The sequence below is a fragment of the Sciurus carolinensis genome, chromosome 11 (genome assembly GCF_902686445.1).
Source record: "Sciurus carolinensis chromosome 11, mSciCar1.2, whole genome shotgun sequence".
NCBI lineage: Eukaryota > Metazoa > Chordata > Mammalia > Rodentia > Sciuridae > Sciurus > Sciurus carolinensis.
In genome coordinates, this window is record NC_062223.1 from 65,108,972 (window position 1) to 65,121,250 (window position 12,279).

Sequence of the window (12,279 nt, forward strand, 5' to 3'; positions counted from 1 at the left end):
CCAAGGGGTAGGGGGTTTGGAGCAGAAAGTTGAGGGTCCTGGGGGCAACCAGTCTTCCATTTTGAGTATCCTATTGACCTGTGCAGACTACTATACTACTGATGGTGAAGACAGACATTATGAATAGAAAGCCAACGAACTGGAGCCCAGCTGCTAAGATGAGATGAGCCCCTTGCTGCCTATAGCTTTAGTTGCTATTAGCTCTCATTAGAGGAGACAGAACTGATACTGGTTGGTAGAAAAATCAAGTATTGCCAAATAGCGGGATGAAGTTCATGTGACTGTGCTCTGGCCTGGCAAAGGAGGGACAATATCTGGGAAGGAGATTCACATGAGCCTCAGCACCCATGATGTGTACCTTTCTGGTATATCCTATTATTTAATCTTCAAAACAAGTCCTTCAGTGAAGTATTTTTTTTTATACTTAGGGTAAATTGAGCCTCCTAATGTTTTGAACATTGTCCAAGTTCGCATAACTAATATGTGATGGTCCAGGGGTTAGAACCCAGAGTCTGACTGCCTCTCCAGGGAATATTCTTTGTATTGGTTAACTCAACTCTGTGGCGTTTTAGAGAAGAGAACCTGTTCTGTGCTCTGTATTGTCTGTATTTTTGTTATATTAATGCCCTCTACAATCACACGTTATCTTACAGCTTGTACAAAATTTAAGGTCATACGTTCCACTTTGTTTTCTTCTTGAACCTTATCTTTTTAACTTGGAGGGTCCCCCCCACCCCACTGAGAATGTGAAAAACAACAATTGTCTCCTCTCACACTAATCTGTGATGCTTTAAGAAGTGCTAGGAAGAGCTGAATTTTGGGGGCTCCTTTGGGAGAGAGTGCAGAATGGTACCCAGGATGATACTTTTGCCATCAGCTATCTCCAAGGCCACTGCTGCTAAGTCCATCCAGTCTGGAGAAAACCCAAGCCCTCCCTTTGTGTGCTGAATTATGCTTGCAGAAGAGGAGAAAGAGAGACCCAGGCCTTCCTCCTTTGTGGAGGCAGGCAGCAGATTGGTCTATCTTGATGTAGAAACACTGCACATTTTCTTCTGTCATTGATGCACACTGTTCTCTCCCTCCTCTACCACACCCACCATTCTCTTCTCCAATGCCGGGTGAAGAGAAATCTTTCCAGACACCTAGTTGGCACCTACTTTCCACAGTATCTTTTGGGAGTTTTTGTCAGCAAAGCACTGGACGAAGGACCCTTGACTGGTCAGGCCATAAAGTGCCACCACTTTGGTTTTGAATCCTCCTTTTGTAGGGCTATTTCTTTGAATCCAGAAAACTTCCATCGAGGGAGCCACTCTGAGTCTTAACAAGTCATGTTGGAATGATAGCACTCAGGGTGGGCACGCAGAAGTTGCAGCCCTGACTTCCAGGCTGCAAAAATGCAACTTAGAGAAGAGGACGGAAATCTGTGTCTTAAATGTCTCCTGTTAAAGGAATTCCACTCGGATGTTGAAAAGTGGGTGTTCAGTACGAGGGGGCAACATGAGTAAGCACCTGCTTACTGCTATCAGTGACAGTTCTCTCCAGCACAGCTCTATTGTTAAAAGCAGGGGCAATCAATATTGTACAGGTCCTGTACATGTTGTTCTTCCACTTTGCGTCCCCTCTCACTTACTTTTCTTCAGGGCATTTCGGTGCAGAGTTTCTTTATGCACTGGGATGAATCTGATCCCAAATGGGGTTATAGGACATGGCCTTTGAGCACTGACTTAAAGAAAAATCTTGATAGTAAAAACAAAACAAAACAAAACAACAACAACAAAAAAAACTTGGGAGTGGGAATAGGTGGTCCAGAGGCATCTAATAGGTCACCAGTTCTGCTTCCAGAAGATTCCCAGGGGTTTGACTCCTTTGACATCTGCCAAGTCTGGGGACACCCAGGAAGCCAGCAAAAAGAGGGCAGGGTGGAGGCCGAAGGAGCGGAAGACTACAGGGCTTGACCGCTTAGGCTGTCTCTTGGCATCCTAGCAACGGCAAAAGGATGGAAGAGTCAGTTTTCTGGTGGGACCAGAGTGAGAAGCCCCGCAGTCAGGGCAGATAAGGGGAGCTGAACCTCGAGATCCCCGGAAGCCAGGGATTCCTGCGCAAAAGCAAGAACAAGAGCAAGAGCTGGAATTCCCCTCGAAGCGGAATCTGCCGACCTAGGCTGGGACTGGCGGCAAGCCATCTTTGGGAGCTTAGGGTCGGGGCAGCCTGCGCAAGCACGGGTGGAGGCATCAGGAGCGTCCCTGGGGGCGGGAGCTAGGACGGCCAGCAGGTGGGGCTCGGGGCGAACTCCGCCCCCCCGCGCCCTCCTCGTTGGTCCGCAGCAGCCCAGCCCCGGCCCCTCTACCGAGCCGGAGCGCGATTGGTGCTGGCGCTTGTCGCTCGGAGGGGGCCGGGCCGCTCTGCTCAGCCGCTTTCCCTGCCGCCGCTGCCGCCGCCGCGGTCCTGCTAGCAGCGCGGGCCGGTCGGACCGCCAAGGCAGCCGGAGCTTGGCGATGGGAAGCGGCGCGGCCGCGGACCGAGGCAGTGGCAAAGTTTCCCAGACGTGTGCATCGGGTCGAGCGGCTGCCGGCAATCCGTGACTGTTCTAGAAAGGCTCAGGGATTTTTAATTTGGAAAAAAAATCCACCTCATTTCCTTTGTCAGCTCTCTCTCCTGGTGGCCAGAGGCGCGAGCTGCAAACTTGGGCACCGCGGCTCCACAGCCATCGTACCCGGTTTTGGAGAACCTCGCGACTCAAGTGCTGGGGCGCCCGGCAGCCTCAGGCGTGCTAGGGGGTATTATCGCTGGGCAGTCCCGGGAGCGCAGCAAGGAGGGGCCCCCGGGAGCTCTATATGGAGGTGGGAGTCCAGAATGGTGTGCACCAGGAAGACCAAAACTTTGGTGTCCACTTGCGTGATCCTGAGCGGCATGACCAACATCATATGCCTGCTCTACGTGGGCTGGGTCACCAACTACATCGCCAGCGTTTATGTGCGGGGGCAGGAGCCGGCGCCTGACAAGAAGCTGGAGGAAGACAAAGGGGACACTCTGAAGATTATTGAGCGACTGGACCACCTGGAGAATGTCATCAAGCAGCACATCCAAGGTACAGGCGCCCCAGGAAACTTGGGCCGCCCACAAGACCCGGGAGTGCCCAGGCTGTGCGGGTTGCGTGGGGTTAGTGCGCATCAACCCGGCAACTGCCGGGCTCTGGGGCCGCAGACGCCTGTGGGCTGGAGACCCGGTGTGTTAGCTCTTGACCGGGTGCAGGACCCTGGGTATATGAGACCCTGCGCGCTTTCCCGGGGCATATGTGTGTGCGCGGGGCTGCAGGAGCGGGTGTGGGCAGCTTACAGTCGATATGGGGGCGCGCTGCGCACGTGTCCAAATGTGCGTGTGACACCAGGCTGTTTGCTCGCCGGCTTTCAGGATCACACACAAGTCCGGCTTGGATTGCGTGCTTGTGGACGTGTGTGTGTGTGTGTGTGTGTGTGTGTGTGTGTACAAGAGGGCAGGGGTGCAAAAGAGCTCATCTGGCTACTGTAGGGGATTAACAACGAGATACCCCCTTGACTCTAGCTATTGGCATTTAGGACCCGCAGGCTGCGGGACAAGCCCAGGCTAGGAAGATTGCATTCCCCCAGTCCCAGCCCCAACCCCGACTCCAGCCTCTTAGGCTTGATCTTGGCGATTGGGAACGCAGGACGCATCTGTGACTGGGTGACTGATTAAACCGATAGCGGTCCTCACCTCTACTAGAGCCCGCTAGTCTAGGACCCTCCCTCCCTAGGAGCAGGTGTTAAACCCGGGAAGAAGCGCTGGAGCCGGAGCTCTGTCCACTGCGGTGGCGCCTCCACCCAGGACGGATAGAACCCACCCTGGGCTGAGCCTTCCTGGTGGTGCCGCCCAGGACCGGGCACAGGCAGATCCCTCCTGTAGCTCCACTCCCAGGCCCAGGGAGTGGCTGGGGTGGAGCAGACAGACCTATGCGGGGTGGGCCTGGAGTCCAAGGATGCTCTGGGTGGGTGCGCTCCAGCTGTCACGGGGTCCCAAAGGAGGGTGGGGTGCGTGCGGGGCACTCTCCTGAGGTGACCCCATAGGATGAACTGCCAGAAGGAAGGGATGGAGTTCTGGGCGCTGGAGCGGCGTGTGCACACAACAGGAGTTCCTCATGCTCACCCTTGCTTTTGGTCGCTCCCTGGCGTCCTCTGCTTTCTACTAGGCGTGGGCGCTTCTTAAGGGCAGGGCTGAGCCTAGTTCACCTGTAAACCTGGCAGGCCCATCAACCATTGGTGTCGGCACATGGAAGAACTTGACAATATTAGCGGAATTGAAGTCTGCCTACCCCAGGAGCTTTCTTGGTTACACGTGGGTGTCTGGGTTCCAATCCTTGCACCCGCTGCCCTAGTCAGCAGGGTAGGAACCTGCTCTCTCTGAATCTGGTGTGTGCACTTCTCCAAGGGGTCAAAACTGTTAGTTCCTTTCCAGGAAAGGCTCAGCCAGGTTCAGGTGAGTCTGGAGAGGTGTCCATTGTGCTTCTTGACTAATCTTAAAAACCAGCTGGTGACTTTGACTCTTCCCCAGAAGAAGGATCATTGACAGTTTCTTCTTCAGTCCTACCTCTGCCTCTCAAGGTGGCATTGGGTTTGGCAGACAAAATTGTCTCTCTGATGGCTGCCTGTTGCTGCTATTTCTTACTTGTCATCTTCATCCTTTGGGTCTGGATTGACAATCAGCAAAAAAGTACAGTATTTGCCCCAGGGCTTTTCATAATGTTCTGCGGGAGACCCAAGGCGGTGCCTTGCTTTGACACTCCTAGTTTTGCCCACAGATTTTAAGAGAATTTCATTCACATATTCTGTGAATTTGCATGTGTGTTCAAAATGATTTTCTTGTGTCATTCTGTCTGGTCAGGGCAGAGGTGAGCAAGATACTCCTTTGGGAAACATTGAGGGGAAGTTAGGAACCTGTGAGCTCAGCACAAAGGGCCCCATCAAGTAGATGGTGGACCAGTTGGCATGATTTATAAGGCTTCCTGTGAAAATGCATGCAATGTTGAAGTTGAAGGGAGCCTTCGTGATTTTCTTCCAGGAAACCTTATAACTACGTATTGTTTAGAACTTTTGAAGTTATACCTGAAAAAAAAAAAAAAACAACTGGGGAGATGGGTAAAAAAGAGACCTGGATCCTTGAAACATGGATCCTGTTCTCACTTATATGTATGATTTCTCCCTGAACATTCCTAAATGACTCTAATCTTAGAATAGAAAGGTCAAAGCCACAACCCACAGTCGAGTGGGGAAGGGCAGGGACTTGGGAAAGACTAGATATGAGGCAGCCAGGAGCAAGAGGTGACTGGGAGTACAGTGTATCAATGACTATATAGTTCCCTCCATGGTGCCAGAGCCATCCCTGAGTGTACACAGGCAGGAGTCCTAGGAAGGGGGGCTTGTCCCATGCAGTGCTGTGAGGCAGAGGGGGAAAGGGCAGTAAGATCAGACTCCTGTGCTTGGTGATGGGTCATGCCTGTGTATCCACTGTCAAGTTCCCTCCCCTCTGTAGAGCAGTTTGCGCGATCTACTTGACATCACTGAACTAAGAGGAATTAGATGGCACCTACTGTTCTAAGAACTTTGCCCATGTTTACCTTTTACTCCTCACAACCTCACAGGTAGGCAATATTAGCTCCACTTACAGACATGGAAAGCAAGGCATGGAGAAGTTATTTGACTTGCCCAAGGTCAGGCCATTTCAGGGTCTGTTATAGTTTGAATGAGAGGTGTCTCCCAAAAGCTCACTGTGAGACAATGCAAGATTTCAAGGGAAAATGATTGGGCTATAGCCTTAACCTAATCAGTGAATTAATCCCTGATGGGATTAAATGAGTGGTAACTGGAAGCAGGTGGGGTGCAGTTGGAGGAAGTGGTTCATTGGGGGTGAGGCTCTGGGGTATTTATTTTGTATCTGGAGAGTGGAGTCTCTCTCTCTCTCTCTGCTTACTGATCATCATGTGAGCCGCTTCCCTCTGCCACACTCTTCCACCATGATGTCCTGCCTCACCTTGAGCCCAGAGGAATGGAGCCAGCCACTTATGGACGGAGACCTCTGAAACCATGAGCCCCTAAATAAACTTTTCCTCCAAAAATCGTTCTGGTGTTTTAGTCACAGCAGCAAAAAAGTTGACTAAAAGAGGGTCTTTGTTCTTTTTTATTTTTTAAATGTATACGGATAATAGATATATTATACTCTGGATTCTGGAGACCGGGAAGGTGTCAGCATCTGCTGCTCTGTTTTTCTGAGTCGGTGTTCTTAACCATTTACTATACTGTCTCCTAAGTGGGCCAAAGGGTCACAGGGAAATTGTGCTCACCAGGAGTCAGTGGGCAATGGTGGAAATGGATGTCAAAGTGAGCGACCTCAAGAGTAATAGAGGGGCAACTAGAGTCAGAGGTTCTTCTGGATGGAGATGCTTACCTTGGATAAACTCAGGAAGTTCTGGGTTTTGTTTTGTTTCCTGAGGAGGGACAGAGGTTGCATTCACTGAACTAATGCTTGTTGACCACCCAGCACAGTCCTTGCAATTCTATAGAGCGGGTCCTGGATTGCTGAGTGGATAAATGATTTGGTACCCAGTGCTGATGGCCAGTGCCCCGATTAGTCATTAATGAAAGTGTTGCCTTTCCTTAGAGGATATGTTTTGCTTTGGAGTCTTGCTCACACTTCTCTTTTCTTTGGAAGGAAAGTTGTCCTGGAAGCTGCAAATGTCACAGAATGTTCTGCAGGATGTTCGATAGAACTTGCAATTAGAAGAGGCTTTGGAGCGTCACCCTAGAGATCTGTTCTAGTCATGACTGAAAAGTTTATTTTCCTCTTGGGGATTGCAGTGATATTTCATTTTAATTTGTTTTCTGATTGAATGATTTAATTAGATGGTGTTTGGGAATCTCTTGGGAATGCAAATTGTATTTTTGAGATTTTTTTTTGAACCAAGTAGATGTTAAATGAGCTGGTGGGTAACTTCAGATTTTAAAACAATAATCCTGATGGATTGGAAACACAAAGTAAGTATCAGTACAGGTTCAGTCTTGGGACCTTGAGTTGGTGAGGTAGATGAAGGAGAGGTTTTGCTACAGGAAGACTTGGTATTGCAGAATTTAGGGAAAGGAAGTATTGATTCACTTCTTACTTTGGAAGTCCAGTAGAAACAAAAGTGGCTTTCTCCTTTTCTTAGTACCTTTTTGAATCTGTAAAAGAATGTGCTAATATTTAAGAAAATATTTAAAAATGTGTATAATTGTCCATAATTCACTCTAATAACTAATAACTAGTCTAATAAAAATAGTCTTATAACTATTTTGCAAATTTTGAGTTTTTCTTTTAGCTTTGTCTCTTTGCTTTCATATTTAAAAATGAAGATGAAGTCATTTTATATTCTACTTTTTTCACTTTGCATTTGCTAGAAGGATTTTTTCATATTTGCTGCATAGTTTATTGGTTCAATATTTCTCCTGGGGGCCTAACATGTACCAGACACTGTTCTGGGGGAGTGATTGGGGATAATAGTGGTGGACCTAGATGTTCTTGTCTCTGTCATGGTGGACTTTCAAAAGTTTTCAAAGGACAATAGAATGAAGCCCTCCTATTCAACATGTTTGGAGTATAAGTTAGTCCATTAATTTAAAAATTGGGTCCCAGAGGGAAATCAAACAAAATATTACAAATATGCATTAAATGTTTCTAATGTTATTCAAAATATGCATCCATTGGCCAGTCTTCTGATGGCAGGCCAAAGTTTTGCCTTTGGGGTGAGTCTGCCAATATAGTCCTCTCCCCTTCATTGCACAAACCACTCCTTTGGTGTCCTGTTTACAGCAACTCATATCTAGTTCTGTTTTTTAAAATTCACTGGGAACTGAAAGGTGCTTAGGAAGCCATCTCAGTCAGTCTTGTATGCTCAATTTTTATGACTTTTGTCTGATCTTTTGCAATGATTTTGCTGATATGTAATTTGACTGCTATGTTTAAGTTTTTCCAAAGCATTACATTTTCTTAGAAACGACCATTCTTGTCTTTTTAGCAGTCATATTTCATTGGTTTACATAATATGTAAGTCAATCATGCAGTTATGGTGACAAGTGCAAATAGTATAAACACACTTAGGAAGAATCCCAGTGGAGGGCTGGAAAGCACACAGCTTGACAGTTAGGAGGAGATGTGAGCAGGGATGCTCCAGGAAAGCCCGTGTACATGGACAAAGGCAAAGGCATTCTGGGGTTTATTTTAGAGAGGAAATGGAAAGCATGTTTCATCTGTAGGGTTGAATAGAGGCTCTTTCAGGAGAACCTATACTGTTTTTTGTTTTGTTTTGTTTTGTTTTGTTTTTGGTACTGGTGGTGCTTTACCACGGAACCACATCCCCAGTCCTTTTGATTTTTTAATTTTGAGACAGGGTCTTGCTAAGTTGCTGAGGCTGGCCTCAGCAATCCTCCTGTCTTAGCCTCCTGAGTCTCTGGGATTATAGGTATGTGTCCCTACACCAGGCCTTATGCTGTAATTTTAATGATTACAGAATATTCCATCATTGACATGCCATTAATCATTCAACCACTTCCCTATTATGGGATATTTGTTTTGCTATTATAATTAGAAAAAAAATGATTGTTTAAAAGTTTTTTCAAGAATATGTTTCCAGAAGTGAGATTGTTACTGACAAAATGAGCATTTTTATGAAAGATTGTTTTTCAAAAGGAAAACTTTTTTACACAGCTACCAACAATGTACTATTGTACCAGTGTCATGGAGTCTGGCCAGCATTGAGTGCTATCATTCAACTTTTTCTGGGCAAATGGAATCACTGTCCAGTGCTCTGGTCTTTTGGTTGAACTCCTTTGATCACTATAGAACTGGATCTTACTCCACATACATCCTGATGTTTGTTTTTACTTTGTGGGGACCATTTTTCTCTTGGATTATCCATGTTTGTGGTTTGTGTTTAATTTATAGGTTTCTTAAATAAATTAATTAATGAATATACATGATACCTGCATTATATATCATATACATAAGTTTTGTTTTAATAGATGCCTTAGTTCATTGGTTTACAAACTGCGTCCCCAGGAACTCTAAATTTCCAAAAGATTTGATCTGGGTTTGGTCAGCAAGAGGGTAAGAGGAATCTCCTAGACCCCCTCCTGGTCTGGTTTCCTCCTCTCCAACCAATGCACCTTCTCTTTCATCTGTTTTATATTTGGTATTCTGTAAAATATTTCATTTTTTCAAAAGGATCAGCTTCTTTAAAAAAAAAACAAGTTGAGAATCACTGTTTTGTGAGAAAAGAAGAGACCAGACTATTACATTTTTGTGAAAGATGATGGTAGCATAAAGAATTAAGGAGAGTAAACAAATCTAAAAGGAAATTGAATTCTTGGGTGGTGTTCTTATAACGTCTATTTACCCTTTTGAATACCATGATTAATAATGTATTACATTATATGACTAATTTCTAAATCCATTATCTCACTTCACTGAGTATAGATCATCCCAACAATGGGAGAAATGGGTTATTAACTGCACTTTGTTTCTTGAAAGTTTATTAGGCATGTTATGTGCATATTAATGTACATCAGGTCCATAATAGCAGGTTGTTCGCCATGATTACAAGCCATACATGGTCCCCCAGCATCAGAAAATGTCCTAGACCTAGATGATCTTCTACCCCTTGTAGCTTTTGGATGTTGCCTAGAATTGGCTGATGTTCTCATCTGCTCCTTGATGTGGCAGCTTTTGGAAAAAGGACATATAACATTTGCTGAGTGCTTGGAGTTGATTGGAGGAAAGGGCATCATTTAAAGAGTAAATCTATCTGTCCTTTGGCATGAACTATTGCACACAAAATTGTATTAGTAACAGTGATTGACATTTTGAAAGAGTTCAATAGTGGATTTTAGGGTTGAGCCTAATTACCTTTGTTATAGCCAAGGACCACATCTTCATAGGGCACAAAAACCTTGCCAAAGAATACACTTTTCCCCATGGCCAAAGAATTTTCGTTTTTAGCCAGAAATGTGTAGGCTGTAAAATAAATGAATTCCACATTCTTTCCCACTCACTTGACATAAATTGTTATTTGCCCTTGATAAGTAGGTTGGTGTAGAATCTCAAGGAGAATTCAGAATGAAAAATGTTGGAGAGTCACAGTCTGGTTTTCTGGTCGGTGAGGGCCTTGAAGGTCAACTTCAGCCACTTGGGTCAGGCCAGTCTGATTTTCTGAAGGTATTTAGGGATTCAGAGCCGCATACGAGGTTACAGGAACGTCTTGATGACCATCCTATAATATTTGTGACCTCGCTTAATTCAGGAAACTGAGTGACCTATTGCTTTGCTATGGCAATTGAGGGTCTCTTTAGGTTTGTTGTCCCTTTTCATTGCTTGGATTCTATCCAGGATCCAGGGACGAACCTTCTGCCCCATGGAGAAGCATGCTGGAGGGCAGTTCAGCTGGAGGTAATGCTGCACAGAAGGTCCTTTGGGGAAACAGCCAGCTGAGTATGAGTGATCATACTCATGTAACCAGAAGGGACATGGTGGGCTCTGTGGGGGGAGAGGATTGTGCATGAACCTAGTGGGCAGAAGCCCATCAGTGTTGGGTGCATGCTGAAGGAGAGACCAAAACGTCGCATGGCTGAGGTCTGAGCCAAACCCAGTGAATGGTGGGCTGTTCTTTGTATGCTAACTTCAAATGCCTCTGCAAGACTGGGGGTTCTGACTTGAGTCTGGCAGGGATGTGATCTTTCCAAGGCTTCTACGATGGTTATCTTATCAAATCCCGCTTTGCCTTTGGGGTCAGAGTCAGCTCCATTGTGCAAGGCGTAGGGAGCCTCAGTGTTTCCCCTTCCTCACACACATGCCTTCACATGCAGGCCATGCGCCCTCCGGCAGGGCTGGATGAGCGCGCCCCAACATTCCGATCATTGTCACCGCTCCCCTGTCTTTCTCACTCAGGAAAGCAGATTAGTATGCAAGGGAATGTGATAACCTTGAAATTGCTTTAATTTATAAAGTTAAAGTTAATCATTCATAAGCTTTGGTCCTTAAATTATTGTTAATAACAAATTACCTCACAACTGTTCCGAAGCACGGTGTGTTGTGGCAGTGATTGGGAGCAACTGCTGTTTTGGAATCTTCTCTGTGGGGCTGTGTCCCCTCTATGGACTCTGCTGAGTGCAGTCGACTGGAATTTTAAGCAAAGGATTCCTGGTTATACGAATGCTAATGTTTTGGAAGTTTTTTTGGCTCTGCAATTAGGGATTAAAATGTATTTTTAGACAGATCATGGCAGGGGGTATGCAGTTCTGAGATGTAGTTTTTTTTCACCTCCTTTCAATTTCAGTTTTGTGACAGTTCTTTTTTTTATTAATTTTTAAATTTTTTCTAATTAGTTGTACATAACAGTAGAATGCATTTATACATTTTGATCCATCATACATAAATGAGTGTGATTTCTCATTTTTCTGATTGTACATGTTGCAGGATCACATGGGTCATGCAGTCATACGTGTACATGAGGTAATAATGTCTGTTTCACTCTACTATCATTCCTATCCCCCATGTCCCTTCTCCTCCCTTCACTCCCCTCTACCTAATCTAAAGTAACTTATTCTTCCTCAGCCACCCAACCTTAGGATGAATTAACATCCACATATCAGAGAAAGCATTCCGCCTTTGGTTTTGGGGGTTTGACTTAGTTCACTTAGCATGATATTCTCCAACTCCATCTATTTACTAGTAAATGCCATAATTTCATTCTTCTTTAAAGCTGAGTAATTTTCCATCACACACACACACACACACACACACACACACACACAGACACGCACACGTATATATCCATTCATCTGTTGAGGGCACCTAGGTTGTTTCATAGTTTAGCTATTGTGAGTTGAGCTGCTATAAACATTGGTGTGACTGTGTCACTGTACTATGCTGATTTTAGGTCCTTTGGATATAAATCAAGGAGTGGGATAGCTGGGTCAAATGGTGGTCTTTGAGAGAAGAAGCTTCTCTGATGATATTAGTTGGATATTGAGAGGTTCTTGTATGAAATCACTGCTAAAATGCTATTGGAGTTGATGGGCATAATCAATTGGGCTACATTCTGTTGCCACTGTCCTTGAAGAGCTCACAAAAGCACAGGGTTTTGGAAGATCCAGAGAAGCAACATGGGCACCCTTCACCTTGGGACAGGTGAGGACAATGAAAAACAATACCTGCAGAGGAGGCATGAAGCCCACTCCTTGG

General features: G+C 45.6%; 1 protein-coding gene across 1 annotated transcript in view; it reads left to right on the plus strand.

The window, feature by feature from the left end:
- Positions 1-2,403: 2,403 nt before the first annotated feature.
- Positions 2,404-12,279, plus strand: part of Galnt18 (polypeptide N-acetylgalactosaminyltransferase 18) — a 319,132-nt gene continuing 309,256 nt past the window's right edge. The window contains exon 1 of the mRNA XM_047516346.1: positions 2,404-3,088. Within this exon, the coding sequence (XP_047372302.1) occupies positions 2,854-3,088 (235 nt within the window). The 5' untranslated portion in view covers positions 2,404-2,853. The remainder of the gene's footprint in view (positions 3,089-12,279) is intronic.